The sequence below is a fragment of the Cryptotermes secundus genome, unplaced genomic scaffold (assembly GCF_002891405.2).
Source record: "Cryptotermes secundus unplaced genomic scaffold, Csec_1.0 scaffold705, whole genome shotgun sequence".
Lineage (NCBI taxonomy): Eukaryota > Metazoa > Arthropoda > Insecta > Blattodea > Kalotermitidae > Cryptotermes > Cryptotermes secundus.
The window spans coordinates 311733-339487 of record NW_019726237.1 but is presented as its reverse complement, the minus strand read 5'-3'; the positions used below and the strand labels follow the sequence as shown (position 1 = coordinate 339487).

The following is a 27755-nucleotide window of genomic DNA, read 5'->3' as shown; positions in this document are numbered from 1 at the left end:
ATTGCCAAACCACCTGCAAAGAAACCATATTACATTAAGTACAGGACACTACTGACATGCATTACATCACCAGAATGGAAAGTACTCCCAATCAGCTGTTTCACCAAGCAGTCAGGATAGACACTGTATGCTTGGGGATCTTTTCTTGTTAATCTGAAACACAGCTCCATTCATACTTTGTGTGAACACAAGTCGCACAACACACATTCTATTTAGTATGCCACTACAGACTTAATTAGCAGTGTGATGTGAATATATATATCAAAATAAATCTTTTTTTCACAACATTCAATGGCAGAACTGTGAATATAAAAAATGGAAAGAAACCCCTAGCACCATGTTCCTCACACAGAGTTACTGCTAGAGCCATCAGGGATTGAAGTGAAGGTCAAAGCTGACACATGTACTTTGTCGTGTTTATATGAGCTTGCAGTATTACAAATTGAGGAACCAGGTTTGAAATTTCACCGTCTTTCACGGAAGTGAAAAAAATTCTTCCATTTATACAACTCCCATTAGGGCTTATTCTTTGAATATATTCTTTCCAGTTTCTTTCATGTATAAAAGCTTTACTTGTGAAATTTCCAATTTCCAAATATATGGATAGCAGTACACAGTACTTTTAAACAATGAAAAATCTATTAATATTATATCACTCTTGGATGCATACTTTCTGGCTCCTCAAACATCTATGACTTTCACAACCTGAAAAATGTTCCCACCCCTGAAATTGATATATATGTCTGCGAATGGGAGAAACACATAAAAGTATGAGTTATAAAGTTACCTTTCCCTAGTAACAAAAGTGCGCAGAAATAGGTGTTTTATTTATTGTTACAATTAACCATCTGCCCAACATGCATCCATCATAGTTGAAATTGTAATGACATAAATTTGAAATGTAAGCAATACACTGGATATATAAAACTGTTCTAACCACACACCAGGCATGCCTATACCATCTCAATGTGCCACCTGGTACTGTACCATGTCAGATTTTGCATTATACTGTTTAATGGAGTCACGGGCTTTGGGCTTGAACTTTTTGAAATTGGTGAGGAGCGTGTGAAAAGAGATAGTATTAATGAATCTGAGAACAATTTAATGCACAGAGTGTGCATATGTAAAGGAAAATTAATCCCTGAGACAGATATATGGACACTTCATTTCAAAATATGGAACTTTTTCTTTCATATTGGTATTAGAATTTCCATATCATTTGAATTACATGATGGGTTCCTTAATGATGCAAGCAAATGATCAAAGAAATTTAACTCTTTCTCTTCTCTGAATTCCTGTAACAGTATCAGCAACCCAATTCCACTTATTTTTGGTAAAGCAGATACTTGATTAACAAGTGCAGTTACAAAAATAAATCAATCTTCCATGATATGGAAGTTTGTACATCTCTCTCTTCCCAGTACTGGAGTGACAAATCAAAAGACCAAGATTACTGTCACTTTCATACAATGCAAGGTAGGTCATACAAAAAGAAGGACAAATCTACAACCCTTCATTTATGAGAAAACTCAGAAAATTATGTTTTATAAAGAAATTAATCCATAGATGGTGTAAATGATGCTAATTCAAGTAGAATGAAATAGAAGGATCACTGCTTCCATTACCAGGTGCTAAAGCCATATGCACGTCTCCGGATGATCAGCCCATATTTGATAGTTCTCACTTATATTGCATGCAGAACTGAAGCTTTGACATCCTCAGTAAACAACCGCATCAGCAGCAGGTATAACACAAACACAACACAAACTGTAACTACAAAGTCTGATAGAGTCCGCCTACCTTTACCTTCCAGAATGTGAGGTTGCAAAGGCTCAGCATAGCAACGATTTGTACGTAACCTGTTCCACTATGTCTTTTTTCTTATACATATCTGAACATTCACTTTCAAGAAAAGCAGCATTCATTCAGTTTTCAAATATCAGTTTTGGTTTAGGGTTTTTAAGAATGTAAGACCCGAAAAAAAAAAACAGAAACCCATTATGTAGCATTAGCAGTTTCAACTGTTACGCCTGTAATAAATATTTAACATTCTTGTGAAGATTTCAAAATATCATAAGAAAAAAGACCATCACCCCAAGATCCCAACAAACATAACCTCATTAGCTGTGAACAAATTTCACAAAAACGGAGTTTATTAATCAATCATCATATGCCTTACTCCTTGAAATCAAGATACAAAAATAATACATCACTACTGTTTTTGATATTTTTAACTCTCGCTAGAAAAGCAAGGAGGTCTTTCAAGTATAACAAGTCAACAACATACACAGTTCTGGAGGTTAGCTGTTAGTTTGACACAGCAGCATTTTGAATCAAATAGCCCACATAAAGGAGACAGCCTACCACAGCTACCTTCTAGCGAAAGCCAAAAAGAGAACAAATTGTATTATAAAAAACTGTGATAAATTCACTACTCATATTACATAACTACAACACATTTCTTAAAAATCCAAGTAGTTTATCCTTATATATTCCATTTAAGTCCAAAGACCAGGGCAGAAAAAACTAAAATAGAATGCAAATTTTGTTTGGAAATTAAGAGCTTTTAAAAGAAAACATTACACAAAATACTATTCAAAAACTTGAGAAATAATAAGCAGGACTAACAAAACTTAACAAAAAGAAAGTCTACTTGTTAGTTCCCACTTTCTTTTGTTCACAATTTTGCTCTTCTTACCACTAACATATTTCACTATACATATCAACAACAACAAAATATGAGTTATAGAAGAGCATACCAAACCCTTAGAGAAGCATTTATGAGCTAGCAAAAAAAATTACTTAATATGGGGGTTTTTATGACCTTAAACCTTGGTTCGTGCTTGGTCCCATGGTTCCCACAAGAAACAGTTTCAGGAACTCACAAGATTTGGTCATGTCCACAGTAACAAAAGACAAGATGCTACAAATCAAAATAGCTGCACTTCAGGATGGATTCACAAATCCTATCTTCGGAGTTGGGTTTTAATACAAATAACACATGGTAATTAATCATTACTGAAATTAATGTTCTCTCCTCAAACATAAAGAGTAATTTGGCTGGCAGAGTATCATCTCATCTATTAACTATCTTAACACCTAAAAGTAAGACAAGTAAGATGAGCTCTGGCCAGAGCATGAAACTGACCACTCACCTCCATCCAGTGTAGAAGTTAAGATTGTGGAAAGATTTACATCCACAATGTTGTATGCCAAGGAGAACTTTACTTTTTCTAATTTCAAAAGACAAGACTCTCACAGTAAATGGCAGCATATCAAAATTTATAGTAATAAGAATGCATTACATGGCAGTATTGTGGCTGTGTGCTCTGTCACTGTATCCAGACCTTGTGAGAATATCATTGCAATCCAGTACTCCATTCAACAGCCCAAAGAAAATTTATAACCCATTGCCCTGCTCCTTATAAATGTAGGGAATAAAGAACACACAATTTTTAAAACTTTTCCCAGCACCAACTTCCTCCAAACTTACACAAAAGCCTGTTCTATGGGTATCCATCCATTAAGCCAAGCAACATGAAGATTACCCATAAAATCATATTGAAGTATGAACTGATATTTCTTGTACAATATGTCATTCTAATGAAATTTAAAAATCCTGATGTAATGAGAAGAAATTAATATCTGTCAAAATAATAATTTGGATTGATAGCCTTAGAAGAGGCTTTCAACTTGCAATCCATGAAAAAAAACATGTTAGGTAAGACCATAAATGTACAAACAAGTGACACAGGTAACAAAAAATAACAATGGAGGAAATAACAAAGTAATTTTTTTATGGATTGCTCTGGTTTATTAAATGATGTAGGGTATAGAACCCTGTTGTCACATCAGTTTATGGCTCCACATGTTTACGTTTTGGGAAAACAAAACAACAGCAAGCCCATCTCCATTCAGCACTTGTTCACTTTAAATAAAGTCACAGCAAAGTGTAGACAAGGAGAAATTCTACATCACAACACAACACATTTTGGTGCAGTCCATTAACTTGTTTCCTTGTTGCACTAGAGATACAGGTGCAAGAGTTTGCCTAGCCAGGATATACCCCTAACCCAGACAACAAATCACTTCATCTTGGTTCAAACATGCTTTCTATTTAATTCTAATGGAAGATAAACTACTCTGAAAGAAAGCAAATGTCACCCTGAGAGTTCATTTTTTATTTCACTCTTATGTCTCAAAAGTTGAAGCAGCACTACTTCAGAAGTAAGGCAGTGTGGAAGGCACATGAGAAATCTCAATAAACATAAAAGTTGCCAACAGTGCTTGTACAATTTATATGAACTCTTACAACCATCACAACCAAAAAAAAAATATCAACTGGAATGAGAGAAACTACTCCTTTTCTTACAAATACCATTTGCTTTCCTTCATCAATCAACAATGAATGTTACCTTATATGTGCAATAAGACACATGTAGAGTCTGATGTATGACATGTTTAGTCACTTAAAAATGTTAACTCCAAAACAGAAAACAAAATCATACAATCAGCTATGTATGCTTCTTACATTTTAGCCTGTATCATGTCCACAACCTTGTCATCTAAGGATACTGAGTAAAGGTGAAATAAAAGCCTTCACTTCAATCTGCAAGTCTTAAAGAGCTGCCCAACTGACAACCTACATGCCGCAGAGTAACAGTGTTAGTTTCAAGCAAAGGCACATGTTAAGTCTTACAAAGGCACTTGACTGTTGTAAATTACAAATATCTTAAAATGTACTGTCTCAAACTGTATTGCTTAGCTTTCAACTGCGTCCTGAGATAGTACATGATATCAAATATGATACTACATAAACAAAACTATTCTTCTAACAAGGGTGTGAAAAAAAATATTCACAGAAGATCCGTCTCTGTAAAAATTCATAAACTGAGTGAGCTGATCAAAGGCAAAAGTATGATGAAAGTTTATCTCCCTCTTATTTTCAGTAATAAAAGAGTTTAATATCTGAATGGAAGTGAGAAAGAAAAATCCAACTGAATATTCAGGAAGACTGAATTACTTCAGAATAAGCTCCTACAACACACAGCAAAACATAACATTGAGATTATCCACACCTATAGGCATCATGGCCATGGTATGTGAGCATTTTGATGAGTCAGTGTACTCACAATACAATACATAGGTATGCAATTAAACTGCAGAATCAAAGTTTCCTTTTTGCCAAGCAAAACCCAGGCTTTCCTGCCCAAATTGGAATAGCTCAGAATGCCAAGTACTGTGTCATTCATGACAACTGAATCCCCTATCATCTGCCACAGAAACCTTCTACAGTACTTACAAATACAGGTCAACTTATAGAGTTAGTGGCTTGGGTAAACTGTATAGGTTTTATAGTGAGAATCTACACTAAAAGTAATGCCAACATTATTTATAAATATGTTATATTAAGGGAATGTTGTTATTGGAATATATCTATGGAATGTTACAAAAATCTTCAAAGAGCAGGGTAGAATGGTGCCTGATAAGCAACTGTTGGCAATCCTGCTGAAGGGTGGAATGTTGTGGTTGCTGAATGTGGGGGTTGCCACTGCCTCTTAACTGCTCCTGTGGTTTGCATCTCTGTTGGGAAGGCCTGCTCCCATGAACGCTTCAAACCCATGATTGCTGCTGCAGTCACAGGGGACTGTATAATGGGAGAAAGCACTGCATGAGGCGGGGGTGGATGTGCAGTTCCTGGTGGAAATGAAGTTCCAGCAGGTAACTGTGGTGGTGGACCCTTGGGGTGAAAATTTGATGTGACAGTGAGTCCAGCTGAAGCTTGTGGAGGTAATAGAGGGGCACCTCCTAGAGGAAGTCGTGGAGGCATATTTAACAGAAACAATCCTGGGGGAGCACTAGCTACTGGTGAGGGATGAGTTGTTCCAGGAAATGGAGAAGCATGCGGAATCAGTGGCCCATAAGCAGATGTAACAGCTGGATTAGTGGGTGGAGGAACCAATTGCGACTGAGTGTTAGCTGTGCTAGATGTGGACTTGGCTAATGAGACAGACACAGTCGGGTTGGTCGGCTGACCAGATGAAACGATGCCCGTTGTAGCATTGCCATTAAGTTCATTCCAGTTCTGCTTGGCTGCAGAATTACTGGATGAGGTCGCTGCAACAAGAGCAGCAGCCATGGCAGCTTGGTGCTGTTGGGCAACAGCTAATTGGTTCATGAACCATAGACCTTCTTGCTGAGCCTGCGACTGACGGATTGCTAAGTTCTGTTGGGCCAATGCATGTGCCTGCACTTGTTGAGCAACTGCAACCTGAGCCTGCACCAGTGCATGGGATGGTTCCCATGGGAGAGCTGGAGTAGGAGGTGGCAAGGGGGTGGCAACTGCACTACCAATTGGTGGGGGTGGATGGGGTGGCAACATACCAGGAGATAACAGAGTAGCTGCTTTGGCAGGAGACACAGCGCCAGCTGGTATGCCGCCAGTGAGCACCAGGTTCATGTCTTCACCAGAACACTGAAACACTTCAATGTAGCGCTGCTTCTTCCCAAAGATCATGTAGCGGTGATGCTTCTGCTGTGCTGATTGGAATGCACTCTGCTCTGAATCCATCTGGATGAATGCTTCACCAGAAGGCTGACCCTGCACAGGCAATTCATTCTGTTGGCACCCTACACCCCCTCATGATTTCCGCATTTCTCAATTTTGTTACATACGAAAGGCCATTTCCAATGTAAATTAATCAGATATAATAAATACCTTCAGTAATACTTCCTGTGACTATAGGATAATGTTAACAAATAATTAATATACTTCTGCTTGGTCTTTAAATTTACAACCTATGCTGAGAATAGAACTCAATATAGTTTGAATGTAGGTGACTTTATAATAAAAACCTCTTGCAAAAATGTAACGACTAAGTACAAGTCTTTGGTTTGTATAACTTAAATTATGGGTTTTGGATTGTAGAACATTAAATTCATACCAATCATTTTTCAACATCTGCTTTTCAAACTGAGAAGGTGCATACAAGTAACATTCTAGACTTGTATGTGGGAGGAATGTAATTCAAACAGCAGTCTGATTACCGGCTACTGACATTTTGGTTCTAGATTTTCTTAAGCCACTCCTTCTTCTAAATCCATATCTACTCACTACATATGATATACTCCAAACTCAGTGTATGCTTCATAACTTATGCAGCTGCAACAGCATTGCTAACTAATTTAAGAATCACTCAGTTAACCACAGCTTAGGATTGTTTGATTCAAGTTATAGATTTTATAAGTGACAAAATGCATCCACTTTCTCTGTAGGAGAAAAGTGAAATTATTACATGGTAAATTTGTAAACACTGATTTGACTCAATAATTTCTCAATCTTCATCCTAATATTTTCTGAGCAGTATATCATTATATTGCTATAACCACTACCTAACTCCATGGAGCCAAATTCTTCTTGAGATCAGTCACTCAGCTATTCTAGACTAATTTTATGGAATCAAATGGTTCAATACTTCATTCATTAACAGCACACCACTGGTCTCTATCCTATGCCAGATGCAGTCCAAACCACTCCATCCTAATTCACTATGATTCATTTTAATGTTATTAACCCATTCACATCTATGTCTTCTTAGTGGTCTCTTTCCTTCTGACTTTCCCGCCAACACCCTATATGCATTCCTGCTCTTCCCATGCATGCTACATACCCTGCTCATCTCATCCTCCATGTCTTGATAATTCTGATTGTATCTGGCAAAGTGAACACAGTATGGGAGATCCTCAGTATGCAATTTTCTCCAGCCTCTTATGATTTTATTCTTTTTCAGTCCAAATATTCTCAACACCCATTCCCAAACGCCCAAACACCCTCAGTCTTTCCAACCTTAATGTCAGACATCAAGTTTCACACCCATATAAAACTACAAGCACAATTATAACTTTGTATATTTTAATTTTTACGTTCTTAGACAGCAAACAAGAAGACAAAAGGTTCTCAACTGAATGGTAGCAAGTATTACCAGAATGTAATCTGCTCTTATTTTAATAATGAATCAAATTTTAACTTGTTACTGTTGCTCTAAAGTATCTGAACTCTGCCATATTTTCAAATCAGTATAGCCATTGCTTTGGCAAATTCAAACTGGGCACTAACCATAAACAAGTCAACTTTAATGTGTTGGTAAAGTGATATTAGCTTTGATGTTAATTTTTTCTATACATTATTGATATTACACCCATTCATTATCCAATCTATGTTACAACCATTATTCATGTAAACCCTGTAAAGGCCTTCCTTTTATTTTCCTTACACTGCTCTTACAAATGTCACTCAAAAGCCTTTCTTCTTTTTACAATTCTACCATTTAAGAACCTAAGCTAAATTCCCATCTAACAATGCCGAGGACACCAACTATTTTAGGAGTCAGCCTGACCCAATTTAAATACTATGAAGAAAGAATAAAAAAAATTAAATCTCTGATAGCTGTATAGTTTCAGCATCTTAACTCTCATAAGGTAGGCCTGTCTCACACTAAATTTATTTATTAACCCTTTCTATGCTGAATAATTTATTACAAGGATACTTTTGTTTTTTCTGTGTCACCTTAGGCATATCATTTTCACTGTTTTAAAACTGCATATGGATGGCTTAAACTGTCGTAACACAGTATAAGCGGCTTCTTTTGGATGATAATGTCAAAGGTGTAAGGCAATTAGGGCAGAAGAATTAAGTTCCAAAGAAATGTATCCCTTTCATGGAATGGAAATGGTTAAATTAAACATATCAATGTATATCTGTGCAACTTATCTATGAGATTTATCTTGTTTAGAGCGTGGAAAAGACTGAATTAAATGTACTGATAATAACTTGAGAAAACTGGCAATGCAATTTTTGTCACAACTGGATATGGTTAAATATAATGCATTACTGGAGGCCCATTAAACTTTGTAACTGTGTCCTAATCTTTTTATTATTCATGTTACTCTCTCAAGTGTCCTTCTTTCATCTCTCACAATAGCAGTGTCACGTTTTAGGTTATGTTCAAAGTCCAAGTACCTGCTGTTCTTTATAAATATGACGAACACAAAAATCAGGCAGGGCATTTAATAATTACAGCAACAAAACAGACAATTAGAATTTATTCCCATATACAATCTCAAGATTACAGAAACCTACTAACAAACACCAGACATGCATTACAATTTAAACCTTTCTACATGCACCTTTTAAGACTGTTCTTCTAATAAATAATTAATTCTCCCTCTCCCTACTATTTTATAAAAAATGTTTCAGGTATTAGTACCACAGTAAAAAATTTTACATGAAACTTACCTGTGCATTGTACACCATATGGACACCTTGAAAGACAATATTCTTTGCATGATCTCCCAAAAAGTCCAATATATGTTCCACTTGGGCTTCATACGGAAGCCCTCGAAGTCGTATGCAGTCTTTTCGTGTCCCAGAAGTGATTATATGTTGTGGCAACAATGGCACTTGTGGTACTTGTGCTATCAGTGGCATTTGTGGCTCATAAGTTTTGGGGTCCATTGACCTATTTAAAACCTGCACAATAAAAAAGTATCCACAAAACACTGTTACAACTTACTCATTATGTCTACTGTAAGCAGCACATGGCTTAGTGCTAACAATCAGCTGAGAGCAATGTAACATAACCTCACTTCTCATCATTCATCTAGTGGCTCATAGAGGGCAGCACTAATTTCAAGGCCATTCTAGCTGTTGGCATGATTGGTATCTTTGCTATAACTTGACCTAAGAATTCATTCCAAACGATAATAATCTTCTATAAATTGTAATTTACAATTTAATTTAAACATCCCCCTTCTGTTTATTTCCTCCTCTATAACTGACTTTGGTAAGGAAAATGAGGCTTGCAGAATCATATTGGGCATTCATTCATCTCTCCCTGAAATATCTAAAAACTCCTGTTCCAAAGCTATATTCCTTACTGTGTCATTTTAACATTCATGAAGGATAAGAGAAACAGCACAGCAGTAAAAACTATGTAACTTAAAAACCTTGTAAATCTTTCCACTCTAACCATTATAAGAGTTCTCAGCAACCATAGCACTGATCTCATATCCCTAAGGCCTGAATTTCTCTAATCTGTTCCCTTTCAACTAACTTTTGACTTCATTCCATGTCCTTTGCATGAGTGCTCATGCAAGCCTGAAACAGAATATCATGAAATAACTTCATAATACAGTTACCACATACTTCAACCTATTTAGCATGCTACAGTATGTCATCTACCACCAGACATGTCACAGAATGTGTGTTTTATTTACACTCCTAATCCACTGACATCTATTAACAAATAATAAACCTAATTAAGACTTCCATATAAAGTATCGCAGTGATGCTCTGAATTATTCACATCAGTCCTTGATAATACTACTAACAAACGTTAAAGTGTCAGACACTCTTCCAAAACAACTATTCTCTCACAGTTTATGGCACACACTGGCTGAGATTAGATAACATCCATAACTTTATACCAAATGTAAACCTAATCTAACAATTTCATAACTATCCCATGCTGTGGGCTAACCTGTATTTTAACATACCAGAAAAGAAGTCCCATGAATGCAAGCTGCAAAGAATAAATCAGTGTTATGACTCAATGCATGTTTTACACTTAGCAATGAATATAATTATAACAGTACAGAGAACTCTAGACTGTTCTTGTACTTGTTACATTTAGTTATAGCCAGTGGTAACCACTGAATCTTATGTGCAGTTTAAGATGCTGCAGTTATAAAACGAAATTTAGTAATGTTAGCTATACCATTTCAAATGTGACGCCAGAAAGCAATGACTTAGTGGATGTGACTACATGGTTTTGTTTCACATGCTAAGTAATTAGGGGTACTCTTACATCAGAAGATACCTTCCCTATATTGATAATAATTAATAATTTGAATTTCCTCAATTTCATATTCACTTCAGTGTTAATAAAAAACGATATAAGTGAAACATGAATCCTTCTTTAAAATATACAGAAGTGTGATTTTTCCAGTTGTTGCATGTGGGTATAAAGCCTGTTCTCTCATCCAAATACAAGAATACAGATTGATCACATTTGAGATCAGGCTACTGAGGGGAATAAGAGAGAGGATGCAAGAGAAAGCTGAAGCAAGCTGCATGAGGAGTTCAATAACTTGTACTCTTTGGCAAATGTTATTAACATGATCAATTCAAGGCAGATGAATTTACAAAGAACATCTTGATTGTTATACTCTTTCAATATATAAAAAAGTAGAAACATATTAAACATAACTAATTTAATAATTAAATAAGCAAAATTTGTTGAGTTGGCATGAGAAGGACATAGTGACAGCCTTTGTAATGATTTTTTATGTCGAATTTCATTGATTCATATAGTGTTTGTGTTTGTAATGATGAGCTGAACACACTGAACAGCAATATAAAGACTGACACAAGACTGAATAAAATTCTAAGCAGCCAGCACTAGAAATTATTACAAAGGCCATTACTACATCCTTCTTCTATCAACTCAACATGATTTTTTGATATATTTTGAGAATTTAACAACTTTGTCTTAATATTCAGAAATATCACATGTCCCTTCAATGATCTAATAATAACAACTTGTGTTCAATAGCAGCATATATAAAGTAATTCCTTCATAATACTGGTTTTCCCCCTGATAATGGCCACTAGTGGCTGAAACATGGATGGAAAAATTTTTTTACTTATTTAATTATTCGATTATTTACACTTAACATATTTCCACTTTTTTGTATAACAAAGTTGATGAGATGGATGGGGCATGTGTGGTGAAGATCAGAAATGCAATAAGCATATTATTCAACAAACTTCAAGGAAAGAGTTCACTTGGATGACCTCAGCATAGACAGGAGAATAATATTAACATAGATTTTAAAGAAACTGGGTGTCCAAGTGTGGTCTGGATTCATCTGACTCTGGATAGGAACAGTAACACACTCTAGTGAATATGGTAAAGAACTTCAGTTTTCCACAAAAGCATGGAATTTCTCAATGATCACAGTGACCACAAAGTATAAAGCATGAAATGTCTTCACTCACTTGCACACTGGGATAATGGGTTCGAATCTCACTCAAGGCATACATGTTTGTCTGCATTTATTCTGTTTGTTTGTAGGTAGTGGTCTTGCGATGAGTGATCACTCGTCCAAGGAGTCCTACCAACTCTCTAAGATAAGAAACTGAAGTGAAACAAACAAAGTGTTTCATGGATGCCTTATGCTCCAAGTGGGGACAACAGGGATAAAGACAGAAGATAGATGAAATTTCTTGATTAGCTGAGAGAACATTCACTGTTCAAGTAGGACTCTGATCCCCTGAGTTAGTTAATTCCAAAATTTGAAAAATCAATTCTTAATATATCTAATTTGTGTCAATTTTCTATAGAAGTGCCATGAAAACAAACACTTTTACCTCTTCTGCTGAGTTTTGACTTATCTCACAAGAGATGCTAAATGTAGAAAAATATCTAACAGTTGAGGGTTCAAACCTAACACATACCTTAGAAGTTCTCATTTTCCAGATGCTATCTCAGTCCTCTATATGCATAATGAGTGTCATATCTTAATTACATGTGGGAGTTCTTCAGAAACATGTGATGGACAGACTCATGTAATTAATTATCTAGCTACCTTGGCTCTCTTTAAAATAAATGCATTAATGAGGAGTGTAAGGGGTAACCATGTTGGCAGATCTGTGACAAAACTGGAACTGGACTTGAGAATAAAGACTAATGTTATATTACATTCACAATCAATAATAAAATGAAGGTCACAGATAACTATCAGATTGAAGAATAATTTAATAATTTCCTCAAACTGGTTCCCTGAACCTGTATACTCTGCTTACTACCCTGCCAATACAGTGGTTTAATAACTCTAAGTACACTGTCTTTAGCATTTTAAAATCCCTTTACAGATGCTCTCTTTTGAGAGATTATGAAACTACATCACTCCAATATGCTCTGTAGGTCCTGATATTTCCTACTGTCTGTTGTTTTTCTAAGAACCGCAATACACGGGCAGAAAATGTACTGTAACGTGTTTAGTCACTGTTACTGAAGACGCCGTTCAGATTGTTAATTGGTTTATTTAACAACCTACAAATCTTGGCTACAATTAATTATAACAATGTTATGGGTTTACACACTTTAACAACCCTACACACAAATCTCTTCACACTATCACGATTCACTCATTACAACTGAATTCGGTGACTACTACAATTCAACTGTCTTCGGCGGCTGCTCTATTTCAACTCGCTTCGTAGGCTGCTATACTTTAACTGACTTTGTAGGCAGTGCAGTTCTCTTATAAACCCTCAGCCAGACAATGGGAAATGCCTCGCTTCCTTGTTGCCTAGTCACTGTGTTTGCCTGTTACATGATGGGTACCGCTGTTTATTACCGTCATCTCTAGCAACCACTGTTTACTCGCTTTGCATAGTGACCAGCGTGCTTGGACTCAGCTCACTTCGGCTCTGCTCAGCACGTCACCGCTGGCGGGGGATGGGGGTGGGGGGTGGTGTTGACCTGCCTATTACCGTAGCCCAACATGTCACACTGCTCCCTCCTTAAGGCTGTTCATCCCAAATAGCCTAACGGTGCACCCCCGTTCCTTTTCTTCCAATGATGTGCTTTCTGTGTCTCCTGGTATTTTGGCTACTTCTTGCAGCGACTGTTCTCCGGCCATTACAACTGCTCCCCTCTTAAGACCAGCTCGCATCGAGCGGTTTCCTTTCAACTCGCCAGAAGATCCAGTTGTATCACATTCATTCGCCTCAAATTCACTCTTGCTTGGGAGGCCGGTACTTCTACGTTACCAGCTTCTCCTGTGTGCTATTCAATTTTTTCGTTTCAGAGGCGATCGACCCCTCCACAGTGTCCAGTTTTTGATGTTCGTATCTGCTGGGATTCCGTGCAGCACATCTGCTTGTGCACTTGCACATGCCTCGAAATTTCTTTTCACAAAGAGTCCTTGTGTCGTCCCCTCACGTTCAAGTTCTTCTCGTGCTTTCTTTGACACATCTTTATGCAGGCTTATGCATGGCTAAAACTGATCTCCCTGGAGTCTGAGTCTCTTGCGCTTGTCGGCTGTGACCAATCGTTTCCTCCCAGATCCACCAGTTCCCAGAGAAAGGTCGTTTTCCACGCTGTCTCTCTTGTGTCTTGCCGCTGTTGCGCAGGGGGGGGGGGCATCCTTGTGTCTCTTCTCTTCAGTAGTCCACAATTTCTTTGGGTCAAAGATTTCCTCAAGATATTCCTCTTGAGCCATGCCACTGTCACACGGCGGGACATCTTCCTGCCGGTTTTCTTCTGCCGTGCCTCTTCCACACGGAGTCTCATCCCTCTGCGGGCTACAGCCAACTTCTTCTGGGGTCCACAATTATCCTGTGTCGAATTCTTCATATTTAGTCGCTTGTTTCGGTCCCTACGCCTTTTCTTCTTTGGTTCTCCGACCGGCATTACTTCAGTGTCTTCTACAGGTACCTCTCGTTGTTTTGCTGCCTCAGGTTTCTTGTTCACTGAGTCCGGCTTTTCTTCTTGACATGCCTCCATCTTTTCTGGGCAGGCCACTGTCTCTTTTTGGGTAATCAGCAGCAATTCATCTTCAGGTTCACTGACCGGTATCACTGCGGCGGCATCTACAGGGACCTCTTCTTGTTGTTCGGCTCAGGTTTCGTGTCCACGGCGGTCGGCTTTTCCTCTTCTTGAGACACATTCGTCTTTTCTCGGTAGGTATTCATTCCGGCCATAAATCCTTTATAGCTGGCCTCCATCTTAGCTTCGTGGGATTCCGTGTTGGCGCCCATTCTTGCCAGCCTGGCTTCCATCCTTTCTTGGATGGCTCTTGTTTCTGCTCGGATGGCTTCCATTTCTGCTCACAAGGAGGCCATCTTTTCTCGCCAGGCTTTCCACCTATCATCAAAACTTTTGTTGGCAACTTCTCTCTCGGCCCTCCAATTTTTCCCTCAGGAGTTCCATCGTGTGCTGTTAGTCCATTATTTTTTGTAAGATAACACTTTATGCACTCGTAAATTCGATTATTCGTTGAGACGTGTTGAAGTTCGTAAACCATTCTGACACCAGTGTAACATGTTTAGTCACTGTTACTGAAGACGCGTTCGGATTGTTAATTGGTTTATTTAACAACCTACAAGTCTTGGCTACAATTAATTATAACAATGTTACGGGTTTACACACTTTAACAACCCTACACACAAATCTCTTCACACTATCATGATTCACTCATTACAACTGAACTCGGTGACTACTACAATTCAACTGTCTTCGGAGGCTGCTCTATTTCAACTCGCTTCGTAGGCTGCTACACTTTAACTGACTTCGTAGGCAGTGTAGTTCTCTTATAAACCCTCAGCTGGACAACAGGAAACGCCTCGCTTCCTTGTTGCCTAGTCGCCGTGTTTGCCTGTTACATGATGGGTACCTCTGTTTATTACCACTGTTTATTCGCTTTGCATAGTGACCAGCATGCTTGGACTCGGCTCACTTCGGCTCCGCTCGGCACATCACCGCTGGCGGGGGAGGGGGGGATGGTGTTGACCTGCCTGTTACCCTAGCACAACATGTCACAATACATATAAATTGACAGCCTTTGTGCTTGTCAGTCAACATGACCGTTTCCTTAGTTCTGAACATGTTTCAGATTAGCTAATATGGAAAACAGCCCCAGTATGGTAAAGCTGACATTAGTACCATTTATTCCATGAATATTTGTTTAATTCTGTAGCACAGTTTACAACATATGGGGAATTTTGAACAGCATGTGAACAAAGTGCTACACAGAAATTTAAATACCACTTGAGAGCCTAATACAATGGTGATTTAAAAATTTATCTGAGGGTTTAAACAGAAATGCAATAGCAAATCGGCTAATTCAGGGGTTTCACCTACCACAGTTGCAGACTCTCTCTCAACATTTTATACTCCTGCTGCGATTCTGATAGGCTCTAAGTAAAATCCAAAATAGCCTATGTTAATAAAAATAACAGGCTGTATTTATTGGAGTTACAGATATACTTCATGTTCAGAGATTTTCATCATCATAGGTAACTTAATGATCAGACTTACAATGTAACTGAAATGACCCATAGATTTAATACATTCTTCTCTCCGGTAATCTTCATAGGCTGGTAAAATTCTTGCAAGAGTCATATGCTGCCTATATTATACACCTATGAGCTCACCTGCTGGACCTCAGCTGTCGTGCTGCGGAACAGTTCAATGTACCGGGAACCAATTAGTTCACGGTGCTTGCTTAGAGCTTTGCCTGCATCCTCCTCCTGGTTAAAGAGAACGAATGCGTCACCTGTTGCCCGGCCATCAGGCTTCTTTACGAACAGTACTCCTTCTTCACCATCCATCACCTGGCAGGAATTCTCACCTGCCTCAAAAAAGTCCAACTGAAATAGATGAAAATAAGAACATTGATTAGGTAACAACTTCTTGAATATTCATCAGTCTCTAAGTAGGGTGTGTAATTTTCAGGTTAAATCTTATTTAATCTGATTTTAGATGTCATTATTCTTGTTGGTGTCATCGCCTGAACTCAACTGTAGATATTTTCCTAAATATTTACTGAGACAGGAGTTTGTGCTCTATGAATGTGTCTCTCACACATTGTAAGGCTTACTACCTACATAGAACAACAGAGAAAATTGTGATTCATACCTACAATCCCAGTGTCCGAGTTGAAAAATTTTATGCACAAATTAGACTGCCTCAGTCAGCTTAATTCAAAATTGACTCCTATAAACATTGTTCAGTATCAGTTACTTACAACTTGTTTTGCTGTGCAGTCATAGGGTAGCCCACGCATCCGTACAATAACTTGACCTCCTCGAGACAGAAATGCCTGAGCTTCATTGTTGCTACCTGCAAACATCATAAATAAAAGTAGATCCTAAAGGGTTCTGACAATGGTGTATAACACTCAGAGTTACTGGGATTTTAGACTTTGCTCATTGCCTGGTATTCTAAAAACTAGAAACCAAAACATTTCAGTAACTGGATCTGTTTGCATCCTCAGGTGAGTGGGGAGACATATACTCATTTGGATCCCTTAGAAACAGCTAACCTCAGTCACTGGACAACCCCAGATTCACTACAGCTATTTAAATACCTGAGATCAGGCTATGTAGAAGGGAGAAGAAAATGTACAATAAAAATTGTGATAAAGCGCACAAATTTGTGAAATAGGACAGTAAGGGAGTAGAAATTTATGCTGCAAACCTAGCAAACAAACAAAGTCCATGAACACCAATGCATAGAATGAAATGGATTATATGTGAAAACATACAGTGTCTACTGCTAGTGTCATCTGTGAAATAAAACTGGGAAGCTAGAGACTTAAAACCTTATAGAAACCCATGAAGAATCTTTCATATCATACAGATCTTCCCTGTGAGTCAGCAATATCATTTCTGATAAGAGGGATTTACTGTAGATGGGAATAATGTCCAAACTGGGTTGGCTGATTGGATTGGTTAAGCATTCCATATGGGCCCATTCCTTGTATTTCCTATACCTGCCATTACTCTCAATTTCCAAAATCCTAGCTTAAACCCACCCTAACCTATGACCCTCTTCATAGGCATATTCGGCTAATTTTGATTTTTCTGGAAGAACTTTTTTGAGACTGTGCCTGTGTTCAAGGAGCCACACAGCTAGCGGTTTGCCTGTTTTGCCAGTGTTGCATCTGTCACATTCACAGGGAATGCTATAGATGCACTGTGCCATATGTTGCAGATTTCTTTCCGGCCTAGGTTCCATGAGTGAACTCCTAAGAGTGTGTTTAGTCCTGAAGATCGTCCTAATGTTATATCAATTTGCCATATTTGAACTTCTCTGAAACACCCGTCTAATGTGGAATACACACAGAGCCCAGACACTTTGCTGCTTTATTTGTACTGTTACCCTTGGAAATAATGCCCAAGTAAATGAAGCCTTAGGGATAACTGTCAAGCTGAAGGTCATGTCTCAGGCTGCTAATTTCATTAAAGAGATCTTGTTCTTGACATGTGGTGGAAGCTCTGTTGTGAAGACTTCGAATCAAACCTTTTTTCACATGCAGTGGATGGTTAGATTTGAAGTTAAGCAGCCTCCGTAGTCTAGGGGTAACGTTCCCACCTCATGACTCCGTGTGCCCCGTGTCGCAGATTTACGGCACGTAAAAGATCCTCATGTCTCTAGGAGACCTCAGCAAAATTAGGCCAAGTTTACCACCCAAGTAGTTTCCAATTCCTCCTGTAGATGGGGAAGTATCGGGGACCACTGCCAGAAAGGGCCGACCTCGCTGGCAGAACGGGGCTGATAGCGAGCACCAGTACTGGAAAGGCATGGCGACTGGTAGAATAATTAAGGGGGACGCACAATAGATTAAAAACTAGTCGCAGTGCATGGGGAAACCCCCCCTCCAAAATAATAATAATAATAATAGATTTGAAGTTAATATAAATGCCAATGTCGGTGGATTTCCTGTAGAATTTGGTGACCAGTGTCACCTCATTCTGATGACCAGAACACTGTTCCCCTTGCTAGTATTTCACTGATTTTCTCCATAAGATACTAAGTCCTCTGGCTGGGAAATTGGTATCCTTCATTAAGAATTTAGGCCAATTCATACAGCTATTTAAATACTTGTAATGAATCTGACATGGATTGTCCAGTGACTGAAGTTAGCTGTTTCTAGGGGACCCAAGAGAGCAGATGTCTCCTTACTCACCTGACCGCAGAAGCAGATCCAGTTTCTGAAATGTTATGCATTCTTGTTTTTGGAATACCCAATGATGCACAGACTCCAAAAACTAAGTAATTCTGAATCATAGATTGCTTTACTACAACAGCAAATCTAGTAAAAATAGTTACATTCCATTCCATTTGTTTTATTTTTATTCCCTTTTCCAGAATATTTTCTTATTTTGTAACTCCCATTTGTAGAACTCTATTCATAAGCTGCATTACTTCACATTAGGAAGTCAGTGTTATAGACACTAACTGGCTGTTTCATTTTGGTACCATGACACTGCAGACAACCCCACTGTTGAAACTTTTAACCTTTGCAGTACATTTAAGTAAAGCAAAAATTAAATATCAACTTTCTGTTCTTGTGAACTGAACTGTGGTCTAGAAGGATATTTAAAATTAGAGAGGCAAAATATGGATATGGTGAATTTAAATGGTGCAGCAAGAGGTTAATTCCTTACCTTAAATGACATCAATATGGCACCACTGAGAAAATTCAAAATGGAAACTAGACCAGCACCACTCAGTAGAGGATGTTTAAATGTTATATTGCAATAAATCTCTGAAACATGTACAACTGTATCACCTAGTCTATAAATTCAGTTCACATCTCCACAATATATTCTTCCAAAATGTATTTTAATATTACTATCATCCATACTGTGTCTACATAATTCCCATTATTTTTTTAATTGGAACTGCATACAGATTTCTTGCTCATCCATCGACACTACAAGCCTTGCCCTTCTCATTCTTGTTTTGAATGCCTTACGTATATTAGGTGAATACGATAAATTCCAAAGCAGACTGCTTTTTAAGTATCTCTATTTTAAGCAAAACACTGCTGGATATAAAAATTTATTTATCAGTGTTTTCATACTGCCATTTACTAAGTTGCTCACCTCCTGCCACATTGATGAAGTCTTCTCCAGATGCCTTATATACTTCAATGTACCTATTACCAATATGGTGCTTATGCCTCTTGAGTGCCATATCTCGGTGTTCCTGGTTGATAAATCGGACAAGAGCTTCACCGTTTCGGCGACCCTGGGGACTCAAACACAAAGCTACTCCACCCCTGCAAAAAATAATAAATAAATATTTATTGGGAGTAATGCTAACATTTCCTTTATTAGAATTACACACACATACAGCATTCAAAGTGGCTCTTCTCTCCAGCATATATCATAAACTTGTCATCATGAAACTGTATGTTACAAATGCACACAGTCTGCTATCACTCACTATCATTTCCCCTTGTGTCATAATGTACAATATTGTCAGGTGTTAATGACTAGACAAGGGATTTTGAGTGATAATTGGATTTATTGGACTCTTATAATTCAGGATTACAAGAAACTGCAACATTTATCTTATGTCATAACTGCTGACACAACAAATAAAGCAATCTTCAATGAAGACAGAAGATGTTGGTATATATCTTACTTATTTAATGTAAGCTTAAATTGTGCTACATGTTTCGACTTATAATTTTAGTAATCATCAGGAACATATTATCATTTATTTGTTGTGTTGACAGTTATAAAATAAGATAAATATTATATACACAACAGGATACAATCTATAAAGTTTAACTATAACACTTTTCACTGATTTACACACTCTACAGACCACTGTAACTACAGCACACATGAAGGCTTCCATGTCTTCACTAGTCTTTGCCTGACAACAGCTTCCAAAAGTGGATGCTCCTCTGCTTCCATACTCAGGTCCTTTCTGGCTGGCAACTGTCTTGCAAATACTCACAGCTACCAAGTCCAAGTCCAAGTCACATTGCGACTGATGGTCTGTCAGTCTGTCTGTCTTGGTGTCGAGCCTCAGCTGGGGCTCATGACCAGATTTTTTTCCTTGTATGAAAGTTTTCCTGGATAGTCTCTCTCCAAAAACAGAGATACCATGTATGCGAGATGTTTCTCTGGAGACAAAACAAACCGGAGGGGGGGGGGATAGAAGTGACCAGAAGAAGACGTAAGAAGATGCTGGATGACTTTGGGGACAGAAGAGGATATTTTTATTTGAAGGAGAAAGCTCGAGATTGCATTAAGTGGAGGAACTGTTTTTGAAGAGATTGTGGACCTGTCATCTGACAGATGATGAATGAAAGTTACTGTCCTGTTCATTTAGGGCGCCTTCTCTGACGAGAGATCGGTTCTGTCATTGTCATAGTCATAGTCATAGTATATACTATACTATACTATACTATAGTCCATATTAGTAAGTCCATTGTCAGTATTTACATATACACTCAACTCTCGATTATCCGGGATAATGGTGGGGATGGAAAGCACAATTAATCGAAAACCCGGTTAAGACAAATTTTATTAAAAGTAGTACTGTAATAGTGTACCTTCATANTTCACTCTCAAGATAGTCTAGTAAGGATTCCAAATGATTAAGAGCAGCACTGTCCACCTCTTCGTCATTCTCACTTTTGTTTTTTCAAATCTCGAACAGTTTGTTCTCCAGTACTGTATTGCATTGCTAATTGTTTAACTGCGCCTCCTTTTCCCAACTAATTGATAATTTCAAGTTTCTGTTGAATACTTAACACAACACGCTTCCTTTTACACCCTGACATTTTGCTAACGCACTTGAAGATCGATACAAAGATACTAACTGGGGCGATGGATCTGTCCTTGAAACTTTCCACAAATCCTTGCATTCTTTCACCCCTACTCTAGAACATTGTGTTAGCATAACGGGACCAAAGAATGCAGAGCTCGGTTCACACTAGTGCAAAAATAGTGTTACAACTCACCATGTGAAACAAAAGTGAATGAATATTAAACAACATATAAGCCTCAAAAAAGCCTCAGTAGCCCCAGTTAAGCCACAAACCGGTTTATCCACCCCAGGATAATCGAGAGTTGACTGTATTTACAAATTTAATCTTAATTCCTATTTCTATGTACAATATATATAAGGCCTCTGTCAATCCAGGCTCAGTACAGCAGATTATGTCCTATTTCTACTAGTATTCGCAAATGCTCTCCCTCACTATATAGCCTCAGGTTAGACCACATAGAAAATACCGTTTCCATAGCTTCTCTATTGTTTTGCAGACCGTTGTCTAGCTATGACTTACGTCTTAATTGAGCCATTGCCTAGCAGCAGATGTTCATTCAATTAGTATGTCACAATATGTATCCACAGTCTGAAACAATTTGTAGAAGCTCCTTCCTTCTTCCTGCAATCCATCAATGGTACTGTACCAACAGCACATGCATAGCATCATTTCTCAGACTTAACAATATTTCAATTCATGCTCTAGTGTGGGTTATCAGTGTTTTTGAGTTTCTCCTGTGCAAGGAAATATGCTCTACATTTAGAGAATAGCAGACTTGAAATTTTACAGTACACATCAAGAAAGTCTTCTGAAAAACATAACACTCTTTGTATTTTAACAAGAATTTTTAAAGCTTCATATCCTATGAAGATATATCCTCCAATATGCCACTTTCCAAAGGAAGCAAATACAAATATAAGAAAGGAAAAGGCCAGATTTAGCAAAACCTTAGCAACATATTAATATATTTAAGTTGACATGGGAGAGCAGATGTGAGGAGACAGGAAATGGATCTTTATATGCTGCAGTAGATTCAGCATCAGCTCATATACTTGCATAAATTTAATAAGCCAAAGGCAAAATTGTCCCTGTGCCTAACCACCAAGTCAAAATGGCATACAGCCATAGTAATTCTCTCTTCTCTGGTTTCCCCCCACCCCCACCCATCAATCCAATCCTTTCCCCATAGGGCTGGATATGCTGTATGGATAATGTTGTATAAATGATTTCCTGAGCATGCCAGAAATTTTCTGGGGGCACCATGCAGCAATATATCCCAGTTCTACCCTCTGAATTCTTCTCAACAATGAGAAGATGATCATCAGTCCACAAAGCTTTGAAAGATATAATCTTTCTCCATATAATAAATAGAGAACACACGTCTTACTTGCATGCATTTGCATCATTTATGGAAAATATCCTGTTTACTCCAAAATCAGCTTCCTTATCTATAAAATTATCAACAAAAACAGACTTGTTTTTATAAGTTATGCTTTTTACTGGTACACATAGTATATGGAATGCACTTACTGTAATCAGTCTTCCAAGTTTTAATGACATGACAAAAAATGCATTCAGAGCTGAGGCTGTTATGTCCCAGCTGTTGCTTAGAAAGTTAGACTGGAAAACAATCAATTTAATGAGTATGAGCCTTATGAAATGGTTTACTCACAGGTACATCTAACATACCATTAGAGGTCTGGGTGCTTAAGGGGCAATTGGAATAGACAAGGCTGTCCCCCCCCCAAAAAAAATCAATGCAATACAGCACAGTAGTACAACATATGATTTTCCAATAGACTGCTATAAAGTGTACATATTTTGTGCATAAATCCAATTTTCATAAAACAGCAGATTTCAATGAAAAGTGGTATATTGTAGTCCATGAATTTGGTCTCATTTAGTCAATTTTAAAATCTAATTTACATGAAGTCCATAGTGAACTTAATTAAATTTCTCAAAAATGGTTTGTCATAGAAAATATACTAAGAGATACAAAATAGATATCTTGCTGAGATCATCTTTCTTTTGAAATATCTTTTGATGTAGTGAATACTTAATGAACTACAAGAAAAATGATTTTTGACTCGTGCAGTAGTATACCTACAGAGTGACTCAAAATACTATGGAGAAATTTTAGGAGAATGTTGAGGAATTAAATTATGACAGATGATGCTAACAAACACTTATTCAGACTTTCTTTTTGTCCATGTTGTGGAGTCTTCATAATGTCATAAGAGAGACATCATTCTGCATTTTCTTTGTCCCACATTACGTCCACTAGCATAATAGTAATGTCTGTAAAATATCATGGCACAAGACTATTGCAGAGTATGCTGACATGCATTTCATGTTCAGCTTTTGTAACAGAAAGCTAGAGCTGCATTGGTGGAATACCAGTGTCAGTATCTAGATCACAGGCAACACAAGCCAATACATGTGTTTGCAATGGTACACTGCAGTATGAGGAAAACAGGCACAATTGTACCTACAGCATATGCTAACCATGGCCCACACAGTATGCATAATGAAGAGGAAGTTTTAGATGCTATACATGCTAATCCATTGACTAGTACTCATTGGGTCACATATAAAACAGGCCTCTCTCACAGTGGAGTTTAGCATAAAATTCTTGGAAAGCAGGTGGATCCTTTCCACATACAACTTGTATTCTGTCAATAGTGTCTGTGCAAAATTGTAAATGCCATGCTGTGTTTTGTGGGCTGATGAGACAACATTTACAAGGATTAGAGTAATCAATCTCCACAACCTGATTCATCGATGCTGGAATATCTGCATGCTACTTGACACTCTTCAGTTCAACACAGATATAGCATGAACATTGGGTTTGAATCATAGATGTTTACCTAATTGGACCATACATGTTAGCATATCATCTCAGCAGAATTGAGCATGCTTGAAAGGCATTTCCCTTTTTATTGGAGGATTCATGCCTTACCATTTGGAAATACTTAAGATTTCATCATGACAGCCTTTATTCACTTTTAACATCAAGTGTGCAATTGGTTGAATTCTTTTTTCGGTCACATGGATCAGTTCTAGTGGTCAAAATACGTGGCCTCTAAGTTCTCCTGATCTGACCCCCTTGATTTTTCCATATGAAGATGCATCAAAGAAAAAATATATAATGTGGAAGTACAAGATTGCGACAACCTGAAGGGTCACATCCTAGCAACTGTAACCGACATTACAGGCCAACCTAGACAATTGGTTTGTGTCAGGGACTCCATTCAACATCACTGTGAAACGTGTGTATGAGCTGGAGGAAGTGACTTTGAACAGTGAATTAATGTAGAGAAGTTGCATAAGTTCTCAATACACAATCGAGCATTTGTATTGAACACATGCAAAATTCTAATAACTTCTGAAACTTTGCTTTTCATTCAATGTAATTAAAAATTATGAATTAAAATATTAAAAATAAAAAACCAAATGAATATATGAATGGCTAATCAATCAATTTTCTTAAGAAGTGCCAGTACATCACAACTCAACAATGGTAGTAAAACAAAAAAAAAACAATCTAGTTACATTTTCTGGTCCAAATTATCTCCCAAACTGTGACCATAGACCTCTGAATCACTCTGCATAATGTGATCAGTTCTGTTAACAGTTCATTCTTATTTGATTGAATAGAAGAGCAGGGATAGTGAAATACAAAACATAGTAAGGTTTTCGTTTGGAAAATTTGTGTACTTCAGTCTAGAACAAATATCTTTCTGCTCATATTTTTCACACTGTGTTCTAAGACCTCCAATTATTCATCAGATTATTTCTATCCATTATCTGAGCTACAAGGTAAAGTTGCCCTTGTGCCTAAGTAATTAAGCACTACGCCATGAAGGCACATGGTGGGTGGATGTATAGATCCACATTTTCTTGACCTCGGCACTAGTTTGAGGCGAGTGGTCAGCTTCATGCCCCTGCCACTTTACCCCCCAGAGAAAGAGCCCCAGTACCCATAGGATATGAGGTTGGGTGGACCACAGAGCTGGTCTGGACAATGTGGGAAGAGAAATTTCTTGACCTTACCAGGACTCAAACCCTGAAACCTCAGTCATCCAGCCCATAGACAGCCACTACACCAACTTCACTATCTGGCTCCTATCTGAACTACAGGGCATCATTAAATCCTGAAACACCTCTCAGCCTATGAGGGATTTTCTTACTGTTTAATGTACTGAAATGAACGTCCTGTCATATGGTCATGTGGTTCTCACTTAGAGCCTCTATTACAAGGAACACAAACTAGTGAGGCCAGCATATTTATTACATGACCATTAACTAGATCCATGAGAAGCTCATCTGTGAACAAGGAGTGCTCACAGTCGCCGAGATGAGATACTTACTTTGCAACATTGAGTCCACGAAAAAACTTGGCAATATCTTGGTCTGAGGATTGCCAAGGAAGACCTCTTGCACGAACAACACAACTGTTGTCTACCTCCTCATTTTTTGAGCTGAAAAAAAAAAACAAAATATGTCAAATTATTTGTAAATGTTTCCTTGAAAACTCTAAAATGCTAAAGAAAATACTCTGATCTAAGAAGAATGAAGTAAATGAGTAATTTATGATATTATACAATGAATATTTTGCCACTGCTACACCTGACACAATATTATTCAGGGAGTGAAATCAAAGTTACAGTGGATTGAGCATTCACTTGAATGTATTAAACAAGCAACATACATGAAGAGTGATTCAGGAAACCTATTTTACATATGGAAGCAAAGTTCAAGAATGAGAGAGATATGACACTAACTACAAATCATGAGATTTTTTAGGTATTTTAATTCAATGAATATGGACTGATGATGGCATTGACACTTTTCACAGGTACCAGCATTTTACAAAATTTGCTAGACTGCTATCAAAGTTTTAATATTCATGGCAACTGACAATGGGCACAACAGTAGCTCACATTTATTTAAAATTATGCATTTTCATGGAATAACCATTACAGAATATGCTGAAAGACTTGTAGTAAACAAGTTTTATGAGCTTGTATTGGTCAGTTTTATATATAAGTTCTGGGAAGAAGTTCCAATGTTTACTATCCTTTCTAAGAATCAGCCTGTGTTACAAGGGTAGTGGAATAACATGTTATATTCTTAGGTGTTCAGGCAAGAAAATGTGCATCAAATGCCTTAATTGAATCAGTTAAGGTACAATCATCCCTGTGCTTAATCAATTAAACAACATGCCATGAAGAGGAATGGGAGAGTGGCAATATAGCTTCAGTATTCTTAACCTCAGCACTAGATAGAGGTGAGTAGTCAGCTTCATGTCCCTGCTAAATTGCTCCAGGATAGGAGCCACCAATACCGACTGTATAGGGGGATGGGTTGGCCCCGAAGGTGGTCAGGGCATGTGGACTGGAGAAGATTGTCTTACACCACTAAGAGGAAACAAAATCTGAATCCTCAGTCATTGTGCCCATAGAATGGTCACTATATTGACTGATTTGTCTTAGTTCCTAACTGTTGATTACAGTAACAACATGTCAGACAACCTTTGATAAAAATTTGATAGCAAACCAAGAAATGTTCTGCTCTTGCTGCAAGCAGTACTACAGGCTCTTGTTCACAGAAGCCTGCCATTTAACCCCAAGCTGAGGCATTTGAATGCAGTTCACCTCTTCATGCCAAAAGCACTCTTTGGCAAGACAAGGCAAGGCAAGTAATTGTGTCCATGTGCCTGAGCTCCATGTTCTAAATGTGTATAGGAGGTGCAGAGGTAAAGCTCAACTCTTTCTTAACCTCAACACTTTATGAATATGATTGAACAGGTTCAAGTTCTGGGCATTTTACCCTAGGAGAAAGAAGGCTCATTACTCATTGCAGAGGAGGCTCATGCTGTCCCGATATTGACAGAAACCCTGGCTTTGCTGAGAACTTAACTAAGGTAGTTCAGCCTATAGGTAATAACTATATTGCTTGAGCTATGCAAACTCACAACATATCTGTGCCACCACTAGGACTGCCGTTCTCATTCTCGAGGTTTTCAATAGCAATAAGCTATTTATTTGAATTAGAGGACAAAATCTTCAGAACGTTATGGTATCATGCCAGACGCTTAGCACGTAACACAACTGAGACTGAGAGTCTGTGACTGATTAATTCTCAGTTTAATTAACGATATTTTCATTTGTGCTGGTTATATAACGCCTATGTTGGGATGATTGTGAATGACTGATTCTACTGAATATTGAAGGCCATGTCCGTTTGGACGCGGCCTATTTTAAAATAGTCTACTTTGCCAGCGGCCACTTGGGAGAACTGGCGAAAACCTCGTTAGGACAAGCCGGTTGCGGGGCCGAGAAACGATAACGCAGCAAAGCAGTAATTCTTATAAATATGACACCATT

At 37.9% G+C, this 27755-nt stretch overlaps 1 protein-coding gene across 1 annotated transcript in view; it reads right to left on the bottom strand.

Moving 5' to 3' along the window:
• Positions 1-2135: 2135 nt before the first annotated feature.
• Positions 2136-27755, bottom strand: part of LOC111864089 (RNA-binding protein fusilli) — a 207237-nt gene continuing 181617 nt past the window's right edge. Inside the window, exons 7-11 of the mRNA XM_023851087.2 lie at positions 19682-19857; positions 16816-16910; positions 16223-16438; positions 9296-9529; positions 2136-6601 (exon numbers count right to left, since the gene is read on the bottom strand). Of these exons, the coding sequence (XP_023706855.1) occupies positions 5459-6601; positions 9296-9529; positions 16223-16438; positions 16816-16910; positions 19682-19857 (1864 nt within the window). The 3' untranslated portion in view covers positions 2136-5458. The remainder of the gene's footprint in view (positions 6602-9295; positions 9530-16222; positions 16439-16815; positions 16911-19681; positions 19858-27755) is intronic.